Consider the following 19,406-nt stretch of genomic DNA (forward strand, 5'->3'; position numbering starts at 1 on the left):
AACCATATAAAATACTATTACAGTAATCTATCCGTCCGATTACTAAAGCATGTATCAGTGTTTGTGATGCTTTCTCATCTAAGTATTTCCTAATACGTCGCACATTTGTCAGATGGTAATAGGCAGCTTTGCATGTATTGTTAACATTGATCTTGAGATTAAGGTTACTGTCTATCCATGTGCCAAGGTTCTTTGCTGATTTGACTGGGGAAACCTTAGAGTCACCAACACAGAGAGAGATCCCATCCACCTTTGCCAACTGTTGTCTAGTTCCAATTAATATAAATTCGGTTTTATTGTCATTTAATTTGAGTTTAATTTGAGTTTAATTTGAGCATACCTTACTAATACTGCATTACCGGTAATAGAAACTTGTAATTCAATTAACTCTGAAGTATGAACAGCAACCAGATGAACTGGTCACACTCAGAATTCAAAGCCAAGTTAATTTCAGCTCAGAAGGCAACAAACTCTATCATGTGATTAAAACTTAGAGATGCGCTACCACTGAGAACTACATAGATTGTGAGATCAGACTCAGACTTTTAGTTTTATCCATTGTCATCAAAGTAAATGAGAGACAACTTGCAAGGCTACTGATCAAAACACTGCTTACTTAGAATGGCTTAACACCTAATATCTACAAACAGCCATGTTCTAAGTGCAACATGACTCCACGTCATAAAGCAACTGAGCAGTCAGTCGGCTGTCATTGTGTGACAGACATGTACTGACTGAATCTTACAGTACATTTTAGTACCTTTAATGTACTTGTAACTTTCGTATTCTTTTCTGTGACGGATGCTTAGCTGGAGAGCGTATTCCAAGAATTCTTTGTCTGACATTCTAGTATTTCTTTTGTGAGCTGCAGCTACTTCAACTGCTCAGGTTTTTTCAGCTAGTTGACTGTCAAGATATTATATAAATTGAAAATAAGCAATCGTTCACAACAAAAAACTGAACAATGAGCAAAGTAATCAGTGACACAGGGTTTCTATAAAGAGTCCTACCAAAAATTTATGTCAATGTCCTCAATTCTTTTATAGTTGCAAGAGTATCCTTCCATAAATATTAGGTAATTCCAAGGAGCTGAGATGAATTGATTTTTGTCATTTTCCACCTCTCTCCATTTCTCTCAACCTTTCTACCCTCACATCACAACCATTGGCCCCCATAACTCTCTTTTACAAAAAAGTATTGTATCAATTTCCATTGCTCACCTTCACCGAAAAAATTGACAAAGAGCTATAAAAAATCTGAAACAAATTTTAAAATTAGACTGTCTAGGTTTTACAAATCTGGCGTTGATTCAAATGCGATGAAAGTTCCATTAAACTTACATCGATAGGTACTTTTGTTTTCTCTAAAAGTAACAACTTATAATCTTACCACGAAATTTCTTTTCCAGCCATCGACTTGTGGTCAGTGGATGTCGAAGTCAACAAATAATTCCTTTCCAAATTAAAGCGGCGTAAGCTTTTGAACACTTAAGAAACGCCTCCGAAAACACTCTGTTTGCAGTTTTGAGGATGAAAACCAGCTTCGTGTATTAGGAAAGTAGAGTTAAAACGACGCTTGGAGCGAGAAATATTAGAAGAAGATATAAACGACATTCATTTACCGCCTCCTGTTTAGTTGCCGACGAAACGGGTTCCCGCGCTTTTTTCCCGCTCTTTGGCACACGGGACATCTGCCTCGAAACTAAGTAAACCGAAGGTGATAGGCCTGGGTACTGGTGTTAACAATCAAAATGGCGGATTTTCTGGAAGATGTTGGAGTTGGTTATTATCGATCGCTTGATCCACCAAAAAACTTCGCGGTAAAGTAAGCAAGCCTTTTAAGTTTGACATTAGGCTTCTTCCACATTTTCGGATCCTATATATGGAGATTTCGATATGTAGATCCTTCCTATTTTCTTACTTCAGGGTAAAACTTTGGCGAGTGACAACGGCGAGTTATCTTCCTGAGTTTAAAATTGGCTCACAGCAAAACGTCAATGAGCAAGAGGGTGTTGAAGTTGCTGGAGACGCATTGGAAATGGCGAACTTGGGACGAGGTGATAAGATAAGCTTGGCTTAAATGGCTGAGAGCTATCAATGTTTTTCAAATACAGACCGTAGACTGTAGATCTTAGCACCCACATCCCGGAAAAGGAGATTTTCGGTGATGGTATCGAAAAGTTCTGCACTTGTTGGCTTTTGCCTCATTCTTAAATTTTCAAAAACAAATTCTTCATAACCACATTTAGACAGGCAAAATGATTCCTCTCTTTGTTTCCTTGGCTTGTAACAAAATTAGTGTAGTAGCCAGGCTAGGAAAAGTGGCATTGTGTCTTCATGTTGTTGTGTCAACGGAGGAAGTTGAGCACTGACTGCAAAGGTTGATGGAACAAACCCTTTGGTGTTCATCATGCCAGAGGTTCATGATCGGATGACTTGAGTGAGGTGGTTTTCAGAGGAATATTGTGATAGATGGAAAGTCTTTTCCCTTTGAAATGAGGGCATCTCAATGCTAAATTCTTCTGGTGGGTTGACACACTATTTTATCGCTCATGTTATTTCCATGTCAAGCAAATGGACTTTCCAGTTTACTAATAATATTATTTTGCTGTTATGTGGTTATCAAACAACGTGTTCCTGCCGCTTTCAAATGTAAAATAAGCACGCATAGTTCACTATTATAAAGAATTCCCTATTCCAGCCAGCCCCTCAAGGAGCCCACTAAGGTCGAAGTGGTCTGCAGTCAAAAGTCTGTAGACTGGAGATTGTAGTCTGCATTTGGCACACACTGGTTCCAAGTGCCTGGTGCCTCTCTCAAAATTGAAAAACATAAAAATCTTTCACATGACCACTCAAGTCATTTAACAATGACATATAATTGAATTTTGTTTAAATGTAGGAAATCAGGATTCGGAAACTGAGGAGTTTGTCTTTTATTGGCAGCAAAAAATGTTCTCAAAGGTAAAATTTTGCAATAAAGTCTAATATTTTACTCTGCTGATGCTTTTCTGATTACTGATAATTTTTGTTTTCTTCTTCCCAAAATAAGATGGAGATGGAATTGTATGAGGACTTAAATAATTGCCTTGGACCACTGGAGCAGAAGTACCATGCTGAAATAATGAAACTAAGGTGTCTTCTTTTATGTAAAATTCAAAGCCCAACTGTGATGTAACTATTTGAATTCAATAGAAAACAATAATATTATCATTAAAAATTGATTTGAGACTCCAGGGAATGATATAGAAAGATATCCGGTATCCTGGAGGCGGTCCCTGGAGGCAAGTCCTTTTGTCATTTAAAACTACTTAAAATGGCACTCCTCTATTATAATTATTGGTTTGCTTACTATTCAGATGTATTTTGCATTTGTTTTTGTTTTCTTTGCAAAAAAGAATAAATGTTGTTGTCTTTTCTCAGGAAAAAAGATGGAAGACCAAACAAAAGACTTTTTTCCTATGTTGACTCTGACAGTTATGTCAATGTAGATGAGGTAGGTAAAAATATTCTTACAACTTACGTGTTCAAGTGAAGCTATGATCCTCGCAGTTATTTATAAATGCAATTTTAGCAATTGCATAGAGAAGCCTGAAAAATTCAGGACTTCAACGAGGTGTGAACCCATGACCTCGCAATGCCGGTGCAACACTCAGACTACCCAACCGAGCTATGAAGCCACTGATGTTGAGAGCTGGTCATTTGAGGATTCAAATGTTCCTGTGATGAATGAATCAACAAATGAAATGATATAAGAAATAAATCAAAATTATATTGAACTGAGGATATGAAATCAATTGTTCAAAGCTATGATCCACATGCACAGTTACTGATGAACGCAATTTTAGTAATTGCCTAGAGAAGCCTGAAAAGTTCTGGACTTCAACAGGGTTTGAACCCATGACCTCGCGATACAGGTGAAACGATTGTTTTCAGTAGCCGGTAAACAGTAAAATTATGTGTCAGTTTACACCGAGGAAAGCACTTAAGTTGAAATGGTGATTATTGTTATTAATGACAGGAATCAAGGTCTCTTACAACTTCCCCTTTAGAAGTTCCAACATACCTGGCACAAAACATGTCAAGTGTCAGGAGAAGAAACATTGGCAGCAAGACAGAAAGAAGGTTGGTAATATAACAAAGTGTAAGCAAGTTTATTTATTAATGAGGGTATGCTTAAAATAACAGGGATGTTGTGAAATAATTATACATGTATTGTTCTTCTGCCTAAAATCAATCCAAACTATAAAGGGTTGTTTTCAAAATTACTGGCTGGTTTCTTGATCAAGGCTTGAAACTGCTACCAATACAGTTGCATTTATGACTGAATTTTCTCCCTTTGTGACTAAAATATCTGGAGAAGTTGCAAATTTGCAACTTGTTTTCACCTTCCCTCTTTCCAAACAAAAGGGTTAGCAGTTAAAGTAAATAAATAAATGGCAAAATTATTTTGTTTCTTGCTGTGAATTTTCTTTCAATCTGCAGATAGTGTACTTGTAGCATAATTTAGCTGTGATGTTATGCAAAAGCTAGGAGATAAACACAGCTAAAACCGTTGACGCGGATAATAACTCAAAACCGTTTCCTAAAAATACTCTATTTTACTATAATTAGACCTCATTTACAATTTTATCTCCTAGCTTTTTTCACACTTTGTTTGTATTCTATTTCTAAATTTTTTTGCACTCCCTTTCGTACATATTTCCATCTGCATGCTAACTTTTTTTTTTCATCAAAGGCTGTAGACTGATAGCTGAAAGCTTATGTTTTTAACCTTTTTAAACAGAGAACAATTTTACTTCAAGAATACCATTAATGAACATTTCTTTTGATTTTCATCATGAACTTTTCAAAAGTGAAATAAGATCTAAATTCCTACCGCCTGGTGCTGCTAAACCTATCAGTCAATAAACAAGCCTTATTTTATTTGTTTGTTTCATAGAAAACTTCCTGGAGGCTTTGCTCCTCATGTCAATCCTGTCGTCACTTATGAAACAAAAACAAGCAAGACAGCTGCACATGTTGTAAACATTCCTTACAAGACGATGCATGTGATGGCAGATCTTGGTCCTGATGCAAAGTAACTATTTACTCAAGTCGCATGTCTGTGTTCTTAATCAGATTCATAAGTGCTTTGTAATCTCAGCTCATTTACATTTTCTGATAAAAAATGTCTATTATCCAGACCAGTCAAGAGGCACAAAAACTCCACGTAATATAGAGTCTGGATGATAGCTGTAATAAAAATTATGAACATTAATGAAGGAGTCAATGAACAAAAAGATTTGTCTGATTTAGGTTTATGTTGTTTAGCAACAGGTGCCCATTTTCTCGAAAATGTCAAAAACGTTTCAGGCCCAAAAAGCCATTGTTTATGAAACTGCCTTCCACTTGTTTTGATTAGCTGGCCTTTAGACATGTAACTTTCAAGATAGCAAAAAGCAAATGATTGTGAAGGTTGATGACTTAATCTCTTTCCATTCCCAACACTCGGAAAAGGCCTGAGGAGTTTCATGACTTTTTAGAAATGGGTTCCTGGATTCAGTATTGGAGAAGACAATAACATTTAGTATGGTCCGATGGTTTGGGTTCCTGCTTTGCATGTGGATGCTTCAGGTTCAAATGCCATTGTTTTGTCTGTGGGGATCCCTAATTCATCTCCCTCTCTCTTAGCCAACCGGTTGCTGCCTGATATACAAATTGAATATTGTTGCAAAATGCATTTGAGTTCATCTACACAGAAAATGCAGAGTATAAAACGTGAAACATTTCCCTTCTAAGAGTGACACTTAAAGATTTTACACTTAATGGAGGCCAGTTCTGGGGTAAAAGGACTAATGTATTATGATTCATACATGTAAATGGTATCAGCCTCATCCCTTGATCTTGATTATTTAGGATATATTTACAACGTCACCCAATTATTGGTAGCTATAATTATAATAATAATAACCATGGTATGCTGGCTGTTCGTTAAGATTAAAATGTTTGAGACCTTGCTAATATATTTGGAATTTCCAAATGTATTAGCAAGTGATCGATAGTAATGAGTTTTGTTGTGTTTTCAAGGCTAAGGGAAATACCAGGTTGTTCAGGTTACCAATAGATGTTAACATTTTTACTAACTAGTACAATCTATGCAAAGCAATAAATTACTTATTATGAGAATTAATTATGTTATGGTTATTTTATCAAAGATACTAATATTAATTTTTTAAAAAGGAAAAGTCATTCCAAAACTATTCATTTTTTTGCCAGGACAACAATCAACCAGGAGGATGAGTATGTTCTATTCTCTGTCAAGGTATCATTAAGAGCCATCAAGTCATTGATTATCTTTTTATTTTTTAATTTTTGTTTTGTTTTGCCACTCTTTGTCATTAGATTTATTTGAAGTCATGATAATTAAATACCTGTAGGCCTGGAAAAAAGTTAAAATCCCAACTTGCCTAGTTAGTAAGCAAGCAAACTTGACTGTCATTTTCCCTTGAGGAGTTCTTCCACTGGCTTGGGTTTATTAATAATTTTTGGTAGGCAAGTGGTCAGAGAATCAGAAAGTTGCTTACCCAAGTGTGTAATCTCTTTGTCGTGGAAGGCCAGACCAGGTTTTATTTTTTTTTTATCCCTGTACCCTCTGATGTATGTGACAACAACATAAGAACACACAAGTGCCTGTTCATTAACAGGTTTCTAACTGCTGATGATAAAGAATTTCTAGAGCACTTTTCAAATTTTTGTCTTCACTATAGGTATCAGAGAGTTTAACAACAGTATATACCTTTAATATTTATATTAGATTGATGCTTATGGACAAATATTTGTCAAACCTGACTTCAATGGGGATAATCCACCTTACCGTCTTGAGACTTGTAATGAGCTAAGAGGTACAGTTACACTAAAGTTTTTGGATACTGTAGACCACTTTCGTATCATTAATGGCGACCACCCTTACATGATTTTGTTTTTATGTTTATTAGACCTACTGCCCTCATTTTGAAACAAATATTCCTTTGAAATTTGCTTGTCATAACGAGGCTAGAAAGGCTTATTAGCATTAAAAGAGAATAATGTTATTTTTATTTTGTCACCATCAGTGGAAGGAAGTACTTACATGTGTATGCTGTCAGCACTTTAGCTTGATGGTTCTGAGTGTGTTTTTCCTATTTTCTATTTTCAGAGGTTTATGAATACACAGTTGAACACTGTTCCCTACAAATGACAAGGTAGGGAGCGTAAAAAGTCAGGGATTTGCCTAATTTATTTGGCTGTGCTAGTCACCCTCCATGCAGACTGTGTACTGGTCCATTGCGTGCCCCCCTCTCCCCTCCCCCCATTAATAAATTTTCCTTGGAAATGTTCATACCATTGTGAAGTAAGAAACTGCACTCAACAAAGTCTTCTCTCAGAAAAAAGAACAGAGTCAGAACCTGATGCCTTGGATCACAAAATCTGGTGTCTGTGACGACAGATTGCAGTCTTATTAATTTAATAGTGTGCTCTTTGTCTTTTTATGATTCCATGCACTATCATTCTCAGTGATCAGCGAGAACAGGAATTTAAAAGTTTCAATGAGGTGGGTGTATCTGGAGGTATAGCCTGTGTAGGATGGCAGGATATTTAATTGCAGCATTATTCAAACATGTACAAGTACATGTTAATTAATGGTTGCTCTGGACATTGTATTTTGGCCACAAGTGAGTCGCAGCCTTTTGCACTCGCTAACAAAACACAACAGAACAACCATTGATTTGCTCGCATAATTACACTGTATGTTGAAATAAATGTTAAGGCTACTCTGCAGGCAAAAGTAATTATCTGTTTGATTTTTGTCCCAAAATGACTTACTGCGATTTTCATAATTCTTTGGAATCTCACCTTCCAGCACTAAACGCCAAATTGCATTTTGGCTTCCATCAATCAAATTTTCAAACATAGCCGGGAAAATCAACTCTGCCTCTGGAATGTGATAGGATTAGGATACACTGTGATACAGCGTGCACCTATGAAGATCTCGCAAACTTAATGGACGACAGAGATAGATGGAAAGAACTTATCAATGAGAGCCGAGCTAGCTCGACCTGACTGATTGATTGATTGATTGTATCTTTTCGGCAGCTCTTCAGTGAAAGATTTGTAGAGATACCATCACTTTCCACCAGCTTCAAGTTCGAATGTACAAATGTACTGTGGGAACCAAAGATTCTGATTGTTAGGTTATGTCATGAATTTTGGCATCCATGGTTTTGGGTCATCTCTCGGCTTGGCAGCGGAAGATGGAAAGCCGATACGCAGTTTGGCCATTAGCATTTGAAGATGACACAGTCTAGAAATGTGCATAGTTAGATGCACTCCCAGTTTTGACATCCAACATAAAGTGTCCCTTCAAGTCTTAGCCTTTGCTACCTATTTCTAAGGTTAGGGGAAAGGTTGCCGGGGTAGTGTTATTTTTAGGTGCAGGGAAATGCCAGAGGTACTTAAGGAGCAGCATTTGGGGAGACTTTGTGATGTGAATTGTTTGTATTCTGAGACAAAAGTGATGTTGAAGTTGTGGAAAATAGCAAGGGGACACTTCTTGACACTCGAAATCTGCGTGCCTCTAGATTTGTAACTGCCTGCATTTCTGAACATATCTCGAAAATGAGGAGAGCAGGGGAGGGGTGAGACAGTGGTGAGACCACTCACCTCCCACCAATGTGGCCAAGGTTTGATTCCCAGTCCCAGCGCCATGCAGTGTATGTGGGTTGAGTTTGACGTTGGTTTCCTCCTTGAAACGAGAGGTTTTTCTCCAGGTCCTCTGGTTTTTCCCTCTCCAGAAAAACCATCACTGTCAAATTCCAATTTGATCTGGAAATTGTGTGGACACATGTTAAACAAGCTCCTGAGCACTCTTAAGGTGTTCCGTGAGTAAACAAAACAAAAAAATATTACATGTGCATTATTTTACATTTGATCAATTTATTTTTAAATTCATTCCAACAGCTGTACAACAGGCATGCTTTGTATCTTGCTTCACAAGTTGGTTCTGGTTTTGACCCTGAGGTGAGTGCAATATTATTTAGGGTGGTAGGCATTACTGGCATAAAGTGACTTTTCCATTTGGATATTTTGTGAAATCAAGACCAATCCTGGAGCCACAGATTCCTCTTACTAACTGATATAGTTTATTTTCTGCCTCTTTTTCTGCCTCTTACTGATATAGATTATTTTCTGCCTCTTTTTCCATCATACTTATGCACAAGGGCCATAAAATGGAAAAAAAAGTAGCTGTAACTTACATGTATAGTATACTGCCTGCTAAAACAAGGCTAGTAAAGTACTGAGAGCTGTTTTATTGTTTACCTTACAAGATCTTTGAATCAAGCAACAACTTTTTAAATTCTAGAAAAAGGCAATGTTTGCTAAAGGTATATTATGTACTGTCCAGTATCAATCTCTCTCAAATATTGTAGGTAAGCTATTCTCAGTTTGATTGGCCAATTTAATGGGCAGCATTGTTATGCTCATAGTGTGCAATTTGCTATCTGGGAGATATGATTACCGGTGTACAGTTCCTATTTCCTGCAAACAACTGAGCTGGATACCTCATCTGCCAAAATGTAAGGGCCTTTCCCTTGTTATGTTCCACAACTTTATCTTCTGCTCTGCAATCTAATTTTCAGCCAGAGCCTGGCATATTAAGAATGAATATATTTGGGGAAATAGGTAGGTTTGTGAGAATTATTGCCATAAACTTGAATAATTTATAAAGATACACATTTTCGGGGAAATTTTATTTGGTATTTATCACTATCATAATGTTTATTTTATTTTTGTGTCTTAAATGAAGTTGGCTCTTTGTAAATCTCTCTGCCATTTTTCAATCCTTTTCAATGTGTGTTTGTACCTCAGGTTTTTTTATCAGAAGCCAGTAATAATCCCTATTTTTCATTTTTCCCTTTTTTTCCAAATGAATTTAAATATTTCAGAGTCCACAGCCTTTATATAATCTTTTGGAATGTCAAGAATCGAAATCGGGTGTACAAGCTGCGAAATAGCTAAGCTTTTTGTCATGAGACATCTTCCGAACAGTGTAAGATTTCAAGACTGCCAGATATCATGAACAGTTTCAATTTTTTTGCAGTTTTTCCTTGAAATGATAATTGTCATTTTTTGTATGTCATATGAGACGAAAATCACCAAGGCTCTAATCGGACTTTCTGGCCATTTGAAACCAAAAGGTGTTTCTTTAGAATACCTCCAGGGTCTCAGCCACAATGCTTTGGTTTTGGATGGATAAGGCCGCAAGCCCGATAGATTGCGAAATTCATTCAACAGTTCAGTAGCTCTCCTAACAGAGCCCTTATCCCACAAAAAAGAGTGGTGTCATCAGCGAATTGGCCTATTTTGAAAGAGTGTTATACCATGTAATCCCTTATCTTGCCTAAGTTTACAAGCCAGAAGCTCAACCGTGAGAATGAATAAGTAAGGTGACAGGAGACAGCCCTGTTGCACCCCTCTTGATAATTGAAAATAGTTGGTACAAAAGCCTTTGTTTAAAACTGCGGTTGCAGAGTTGGTATAGAACGTGGAAAGCCAATGTTTGATGTCATCACCAAAATTGAAGAAAGATATTGTCTTCTGAATAAAATTCCATACAATTGTGTCAAACACTTTCCGAAAATCGAGTTGCAGAAGTATCCCTGGTATATTTGTTTGCTCTAGGATATCGTTAATCCATCTAACATTTTGGACAATGTAGCTCCCTTTAATGAAATTAATAACACGGGAGCTCCACTTTTAGGCTTGGCTGAATCCACATATTATTTTCTTTCTACAGTATCTGCAAAGGGGTTTGAATATGATGGTCTTTATGTGCACTTTTTTTTGGATCTGCCCACAAGTAAGTGTTCAAGTGTGTAAAATGTGATAATGTCAGTGTGTGATGCAGGGAATAACTTACAGACATTCCTCTTACAGATATTATTTTCAAGGGCAGTCAAACAAAGCTTGTTCGTTTTCATCATTGTATACTACTATCTACAGAGAATGTGATGCCGTAAACAAGTCAGTGCTGCCAGAAACATGCATGTACTCTCTAATCTCCTTGCCAGTGTCTTTGCAAAATGGTTAGAAAAGGGCTTTTTATCAGATAGAAAAAAGTGGCAAAGAACAGCCACTAATATTGGACTTATTGTTTTAGAACAGACATCCTTCCCCATCCTTCCATCCCCATTGACGATTTTACTTGTCTGGCATAAGACAGAGTAAAATCTGAAGTCTCACTCCCAGGGTTCATTGGGCCAAAGGGGAGGGCATTTGAGGTTGTTAACAGACTGAGTTAACTATGCCAACTAGTGTGTGGCAAACCATGTAGTGGTTTACTAGTGCCAAAAATGAGCTGAACCAGGGATTACTTTGAGCATCTAGTGTTCAGAGCTTTTACTTGAACCTAAGATTTTTCTACATAATGCTGCCTCTGGAAAGAGGAAAAATGACAAAGAAAAAAAAAAAAAGAGAGAGAAATGATGTGTTTTCAGCCACTGTAAAATGTTTATGTGGGACATCTGGATTGACCCCTGAAGTGATTGATATTGTTCTTGTTCAGATGCCTTAACGAAGGGGGTGTTTTTTTAGACAAGTCCCATAACACATGTTAAACAAATCATTGTACATGTCATTGCAGAGTGGAGACCTGCTGATGACCCTGTGTTGTCGGGAGTCACACAGACTTGTGTAACCAAACTGGAAGGAGAGGTATCGTAATTAGTCAAGGACTAGAATAATAAAGAGCAGACTCTTCAATAGTGTGGGTTGGGTTTAGTGGTTCTCCTCACTGCTCCAAGTGTAGGTTTTTGAAAAAATAGCAATATTTGATTTGATTTCAGTTCAGTTGTGTCCCTACTTGTAGAGCTACATTTGTGAACCAGGGGAAACAAATGGCACTTTAGGTGGCTTACTATGCAGTTTTCTGAAAAAAAAAAATTCAAGATTTTGAAATCTGTGAAATTAAAGCAATGCAATGTCTCTTCTGAAGTGTTAGTCACTGCAATTGATGTGAAATGTAATTTTACCTAACAAATAAATGCAAATGAGGGGAAAATGCTAAATATAGTGACTGAGCTCCTGGAGGGGGAACTGGAAACTAGTCACTTCAAAGGCTTTTTTCTCAAAACCTAGCCGTATGACCGGGCTTAAAATTTTGGGAATTACGTAAACAATATATTTAAAGACAAAACTGTCAACATCAAAAATACATCTATCTATCAGACAGTTTCAGTTATCAAACTAGACGAAAATCAACATTAATTTTTTGCCATTTGCCTGTCTGACAGATTTAACTATTAGATCCTTGATGATGTTTTCTTTAAGATGGTGTTTTCTGGCTAGTTTTTCAAAAAAAAAGGCCTTTGAAATTTCTAGTTTCCAGCCCCTCCTCCATGGGCTTGGTCCCTATTTAGCATTTTCCCACGATTTGCATTTATTTGTTGGGTAAATTTACATTTTACAACAATTGCTTTGACTAACACTTCAGAAGACACATCCTGTTGCTTCAATTTCACAGGTTTCAAATTCTTGATCTTTTTCTTTGGAAACCTATTATAGTAAAAAACCGGCCTGGATCGACCTCATTGACTGTTAAGTCCCACTTCCGGGTGTCAATGAGTTAAATAACATTTACGACGAGGCGACTATGGCAACAACAATAATCATAGCCTCCTTCATGGTACTAACAATCATCATTGGCATCAACTCATACCGGTAATTATCATAATTATTTCACCACAATTCTGGTCATGGTTGTCACCTTCATCATTCTCATCAAGGCATTGGACTGTTAAACTTGACAGTTCAATATGTCGAGAGTGGATGAGTGGTAATGTGTTTCAAGCAATATTTGCAATAATTGTCGTTACTTTTACTTAATAATATCAATTTAACCCATGCACTCCTCACATGCCCTTCACTTCCAGGGATCAGTTGGTTAATGGAGGGGATGTAGTAGCCATTAGCGAGCTTATGCAACAGGACGGCTGGAAGACTCAGGACGGCAGAATGGCGAAAAAATGTCGCGCGAGACTGTGCATTCCCGATCTTATGCGACAATTTTTCGTCATTCTGACGTCCTGAGTCTTCCAGCCGTCCTGTTGCATAAGCTCACTAATGACTCCTCAGGTTCCCTGGGACATCCCCAGTTGACAAGAAAAATCGTCTTGCTCGCAGGAGTGAAAGGGTTATTAGGGCTGATGATGCTTCAACTATCATGAATGTTAATGATACAAGTAAGAGAGGTTTTTTTAAATTATTATTTCAGGATTATATTGCACACTTCAGTTATCCTTTTGATTTTTCATTGGTCTACCAAGAAGATGAAGACTCTGCTGGTATGCATTAATTTATTGACCATTGAAAAGTATTTATTACATTGCAGAGGGAGATGGGAGGGAAGCCACAGATTCTCCTCCTCACCAATGGCAAACTTGAGAGCTCTCCTCTCAGTTTTTTCTGCAGATGAAAATAATTATCTCTTGCACTAATAAGGGTAGGAGGGAAATCCATTAATATGTTCATGTTGAGCAAAAATAGGGGCTTAATGTTATTTTGGTTTACAATCACATGGTTGAGATATTTCCCAGAATATCGTGCATTACTAAACTACGAAACACCCAAATACCATGTATTCATGACCCAGCATACATTGAATACTAACCAACAGAGGTTGGAGTTGAGATTAAATATCGTTTCAGGAATTAGGCCTAAAACGTTATTGTACCTAATCTCAATCTTAATCTGAATCCTAATCTTAATCTCAATGAATAATTATTAGGAAGAAATAATATGATGATTTAATCTCATTGTATTGTGGGGTCATATGCTGTGTTTCAGGGTTTCATTTCCCTGTTTCGTGGTTAAGTAATATCCCACAATATCTACGGTATTTTTATTTCCGTCAACCACACAAAATGTCTTTTTCACAAAATATCAGAGTTTGAGGAAATATTATGTTGCATTTGGTATTTGTATTTCAGCGTTCAGGTCAACAGGTTGTGAAAAATTTTGAGACTTCAGTCAAGAGCAAGACTGAAATTGAAACTTGTATGTGGTTACAATATTGATAATTTATGGTCTTTTATTGTTTTAGATGACTTTATTCATTGGCCCACTCTGTTCATTGAAGTATTATCTCTGGACAGCTGGGAGCGATTTCGAACGGAAGGATACTCATATCTCACTATACCAAGCAAAGCTGGTGAGCCTTGCAGAGAGTTAAATTCTCTGGGCTATATTTCCAAGCATAGGAACACCCCCCCAAATCAGTATCTCACTATTCCAACAAAGGTAGAGAGTGTTTCTACCCGCACCTGTGTACTGTGACTGGACAAGTTTATTGCTTATGGTGTATTAAGTACTGCATTTTAAGTAAGTTAAAACTCACAAAATGTGTCGCTCACTTATCTGAAAGTTTACTAGAAAGTCAAAGGAGGCGTTAACTTTGTGCCAAAGGCAGGGATAACATTAAACCAAATGTTCATACTCTAAAAATCAATCAAGGAAAGGAACTTTATTGAACTATCAATTCTTCTAGCCCTGAGTTGCTAATTGGGGACACTGTAAATTCAAATTAACTCAAATCAAATCCAATGTTGCTTTTCGAGGAGAGGGGAAAGCTGGAGTACTCGGGTAAAAAGCTCTTATCATTTGGAGCAGAGTAGAGAACCAACGAACTCAACCCACATATGACACTGAGTGTGGGAATTTGAACTCGGAGCACATTGGTGGGAGGTGAATGCTCTCACCACTGCACCACCCCTGCTTTCTTGACAATACCCACTGAGAGAACAATAGTTACTCGATTGTGTTTGGTGCATAAAGTGGACCCAAGAGGAGATATCTCAGAGGGCAGGGTGGGTGTTCAAATATGCATTGCTAAGGAACCCACTTTCTATGAAGTCCTAATACTTATTATATTCCTGTTTTTGTTATTTACAGTTCCTGTATACTCCTTGTCAGTTATTAAATGGTTGACTCTTTCTTGCATTTGTACAGGCAGTTACACGTTTGAAGTTGACACATGGAGACCGGTTGGAAATGGTCCCATTCCTGAAATGAGGAGGTTCTTTATTGGGGGCTCACCAGAGCTTGAAGATCCAACATATCCTCAGATACCAGCCATGGCAGATGTTAGTAGTCTACCATCAATCATTTTATCATCGTCTCACTCTTTTTTGGATAATAATTGCGACAATCTCTAAAACATTCGAATCTTAGCTAACTCAAGTTAGTGAGACAATTCATTTCGGAACGCTACAAAAAGCTTGCCTCCTTGGAAATTCAAGAATTCTGCGATACGTCCTTAACATCTAAGGCTACGCATGTAGCTTGATGCTTAAGGGCCCACTGACGTATTTTTTGCGGTGCGTTGCTAAGGATGTAATGGTTAAGTAATTTGAGAGAATTTGGCATTATTTTGGTCAGTTTCAAACTTTTGTAAGCCAATGACCCTAAATATGATGTCATCATACCACACCCATGGTCACGTGACCAATAAAAGAAAACTCTAAATTTGTCTCCGTGCTACTCAATTTTGGTATTTAATCGATGGTTTGACAATTTGTATTCGTTTTTGCATCCAGCTAAGCCTGGTTTTCTTTTCATTTTGAAAAATGTTCTTTTTAAAGACATAAACGATACCAGAAACCCATAAGGGTTGAAACGTGTAACGGCCCCTTGTGTGCTGGGAAACAAGCTTCTGAATATTCAATTTGCTAAGTACCATATTTGGAACAACAAGAGCGAGGGGTTTCCAAATATGGTACTTAGCACTGAAACATTCAACCAATCAGTTCGCACTGAATGTTCGGAAGCTGTGAACGAGCGTTACACGTTTCAACCCTTATGGGTTTCTGACGATACTGAAATACCCATAACTTTTTCAAAAAAGATGATTTTAAAAAATCAATGCTTAGCTATATTCTGTATTTGGGGGTGAAATGTGCCATGTAAAAAAAAATTAATTCAATTTAAAACCGCCAGAAATTTAGCTTTTTTCTCAAACCAGAAGTCAGTTCGTTTACGCATGCGCAGTTGATCTGAGAACGAGCGCTAGGAAGGGTGAGGAAAAACCTTTGATGGAAACAACAGTTTGTGCGGTGACTTTTGCTTGTGAGTGGGTTTTCTTGTCAGCTCATGATATGATGACGTCAGTTACCGGAAGTGACATTTCACTTCCTTAGCAACACGCGAAAAATCGGTCTGTGGGCCCTTAAGGAAAATCCCCAGTTGAAACAACACCCAATAGACTGTGTTAATTGTCAATAATAATAATAATAATAATAATAATAATAATAATAATAATAATGTCTCCTTTTAACCCATTGGCTGCTAGGAGTGAGATTAACACTGTAGCAGATTTTATTCTAATTGCAGATGATTTTACTTGTCATTGGGGGCCAGTTTAGGGGTCAGTAGATTAAAAGATACTGTCCAAGTTATTTTCCTTTGAGCTTCATACTGGTCCAGTTCAGTCCTTGTGATGTTATACCATGTGATTTTTTAAGTACCTAATGACAAATAAAACTATTATTGTCAAATGAAAATGACAGAATAAATAATTTGTGGGAAGTGTGAAGTAGTCAGAGGAGTGTAGCCTTTGAGCTCTGTGGCACATTTTGCTCTAAAATGAGCCTTGCTGGGCTCATGTGTCCCACAACAAGAGAATTATAAAACAGAAGCAGCCAAGGGTAAGGTCACTTTCTTTGGCTAATTGTTCAGGTCATACACCTGTTTTCTATTAATTGACCAGTGTGCAAAGTTTGGCTTAATTACTAAGAGAATCAATCATCAATAATAACTGCTGCAAACCTCATTTTCTTTGTCCATACTCTTACATGTACATACGCATGTAGTTTGTCATAGCCAAATTATTGTTTTTCCCTACTTCGTTTTAATTACATACAAATTGAAGCAAAAAATGCAGGCAGTAAAACTTGCAGTATAGACCAAGAACGCAAGGGTTTTTAGATGTGCAGATTTAACCAGGGGTGTTGGTTTAATTCTTATAGTATTCTTTTGACTTTTTGGTGCCAGGAAAAAGTCTTGAGCAAATACTTCTTCAGAACTGCTGCCTCTGGCAGTGTCACAGTGAGATTTCACATCATGCAGCAGTGCCAGTAAGTATCATCAATTTAAGATGGGTATTTCTGATCCTTTTATTGATCTTGGTTTTTGTGTAAAGTTTGGCTGGAATCTCGTGCTAGCCTAAAAGGAGCTATCTTTATTTGTTCTAAATATGTTTGATTTATGAACTTTTAACAAGAATTGTAATAAAATTCTCTTCACTTCAAATATCTAAGGTCTTTTGTGGAGGTCACAAAGAAACCACGTCGGACAAGAACAATATTAGACCGACTTGGGTAAGCCACGGTTTTTATGGTTCTAATGCCTCTGATTATTTGTACAAGATAAGTTTTAAAAACATGCCGGTAGAACGTCTTTGGTATTTAAAAGCTTGAAGATTGATGGTCAGGACCTGCATTGGCTAAGAAACAATAACATTCAATTGTATGTATCAATGTTCAGAAACCTTAATTTCAGGAATTAAAGAGCATTAATATTACTTAATATCAACCTTGATTAAGATTAATGGTTTAGTAATGATTATCCAGTTGGTGGCGGGAGCTGGGTTGCCATTCCTTAATGTCCAATCATATTCCTTAAATAGTTGGCTCTCAAGATGTGACTGCCAAAGTTTGGGATTTCAAGCGCTAAATAGATATGTCAAACAAGTTTGTTGTGCCCACATTGTGGTTGACCATTTGAGACTTGTATGTTTTCCCCTCTGGTTAGATTGATAGGTAGATAATCTTTATTTATTCATGGACAATATAATTCATCAGCTAACATAACAACAATGTAATGTAAAGAACAGATGAGATACTAGATTGAAACTACCCCCAAGCAATACACCCGTTTGTTGGGAAAGAGCTTTTAAAGTCTACGCCGGAGCAGGATTTCCAAGCAACTGCATGCAAATCCAAAACCCTCTCCACTGGGCCGTGATGTCTATGATCTACCTGTGGCTTCAATGAAATTCAGTGTTACTACGGATGGCCCGTACTGTGTCATTCATTCTTAGATTTGTGGGAGCTGACGCGAGTGCAGACAGTGGCCTGTTGTAAAGAAGGATCAGAGTTTGTGAGAAGACTGACCGCTTTTTATTTATTTTCAGAGGAATGAAAGCTTTGGATTCCTTGTCACAAGTCTTGGGTAAGGGGCAAGGCAATAATAAAATAGTGAATATAATTTATTTTCTTTAAATTGAAGAACCAGGAGTACAATGACACTATAACCTCACATACTTCTTTGTCAATAGTTGAACATTTTAGATCCTAGCAGTATGGTGGGACAATAGCTATTATTACAGTTGAACCCACGTTTCAGCGGTGTTCACTTCAGAGCGCACTGAAGCAGGGCTTTCGGCTCAACATTTGATCAGGTATAGAGCAGCATAAGAGATTTACCGTACGAAATGTGATAAAAATGAGTTCCTGTCCAGAATTCATGTTTTTCTCAGAAGAGGAATCTACAGTTGTCGAACATTTGTTCGCACATTTGGGGTTGTTACTTAGATTAACTCATCCATATGCTTTACAGGGCCTTCGCATACTTTCCATGATAAAATTAGGCCAGACAAACCTCAAGCGAGGGAACATTCAAGAATCAAGAAATCAAACAGTCGTTTGATAAGAGGCAGTGTGACCCAGTGGTTAGGGCGCTTGCCTTGATACCCGGGGATCCCGGGTTCAACACCCGCTCTGACCACTCGTTGAATTTGTTCCTGGTAGTCGCTGGTTCAACTTCCCAGCTGCACTTGTAAATAGCCGACTGGTTTGCCTCCAGCCAGTCAGGATTCTTAACACTTGTCGTTGTTGTTCTGTTCCGTCATTTCATTGTGTTTCATTGGCCCTGAAAAGCCCCTAAGGGGAGCGGTCAATTAAGTATGTATTGTATTGTATTGTGTAAGAAATTCTTGGTTTGCCCCGAAAGGCATAGCTGAGATGTGAGCTCAACTGTTGTAATAACAGCTATTATATAAACTGAACTACAGATGTCAGATTTCCAGCATTTTCATTCGCTTGCCAGACACAGGCTATCAGTTCATTTCATATACCGGCAGTACCGAATATCATCAAGGAATGCATGAACAATAAAGCGTGTTAAGACGATTGTCACCTGTCGCAGCATTGAACGAGCATCCCTCAACAGTTGGCCAACAGTTGGCCGACAGTTGGGCAACAGTCGGCCGACTGTCGGCCGACAGTTGACCAACAGTCGGCCGACAGGTTTTTTGGGGAGCTCTTCTTCACAATTACCAATAATTTTGCCCTATATGTGATAAACATGTAATTGCAATGTGCCCTTGTGCAATTAAGG

The 19,406-nt window shown here is 37.6% G+C and overlaps 1 protein-coding gene across 1 annotated transcript in view; it reads left to right on the forward strand.

The window, feature by feature from the left end:
- Positions 1–1,733: 1,733 nt before the first annotated feature.
- LOC138045161 (tectonic-like complex member MKS1) overlaps positions 1,734–19,406 on the forward strand; it is a 19,469-nt gene continuing 1,796 nt past the window's right edge. Inside the window, exons 1-21 of the mRNA XM_068891573.1 lie at positions 1,734–1,824; positions 1,926–2,056; positions 2,899–2,960; positions 3,049–3,131; positions 3,420–3,492; positions 4,018–4,121; positions 4,939–5,076; positions 6,255–6,300; positions 6,793–6,880; positions 7,174–7,219; positions 7,533–7,569; positions 8,976–9,035; positions 9,656–9,698; positions 10,813–10,875; positions 11,659–11,729; positions 13,288–13,357; positions 14,116–14,223; positions 15,021–15,154; positions 17,061–17,143; positions 17,327–17,386; positions 18,202–18,239. Coding sequence (XP_068747674.1) covers positions 1,751–1,824; positions 1,926–2,056; positions 2,899–2,960; positions 3,049–3,131; positions 3,420–3,492; positions 4,018–4,121; positions 4,939–5,076; positions 6,255–6,300; positions 6,793–6,880; positions 7,174–7,219; positions 7,533–7,569; positions 8,976–9,035; positions 9,656–9,698; positions 10,813–10,875; positions 11,659–11,729; positions 13,288–13,357; positions 14,116–14,223; positions 15,021–15,154; positions 17,061–17,143; positions 17,327–17,386; positions 18,202–18,239 — 1,612 coding nt within the window. The 5' untranslated portion in view covers positions 1,734–1,750. The remainder of the gene's footprint in view (positions 1,825–1,925; positions 2,057–2,898; positions 2,961–3,048; positions 3,132–3,419; positions 3,493–4,017; positions 4,122–4,938; positions 5,077–6,254; positions 6,301–6,792; positions 6,881–7,173; positions 7,220–7,532; positions 7,570–8,975; positions 9,036–9,655; positions 9,699–10,812; positions 10,876–11,658; positions 11,730–13,287; positions 13,358–14,115; positions 14,224–15,020; positions 15,155–17,060; positions 17,144–17,326; positions 17,387–18,201; positions 18,240–19,406) is intronic.

This window comes from Montipora capricornis, chromosome 4 (assembly GCF_036669925.1).
Source record: "Montipora capricornis isolate CH-2021 chromosome 4, ASM3666992v2, whole genome shotgun sequence".
Taxonomy (NCBI): domain Eukaryota; kingdom Metazoa; phylum Cnidaria; class Anthozoa; order Scleractinia; family Acroporidae; genus Montipora; species Montipora capricornis.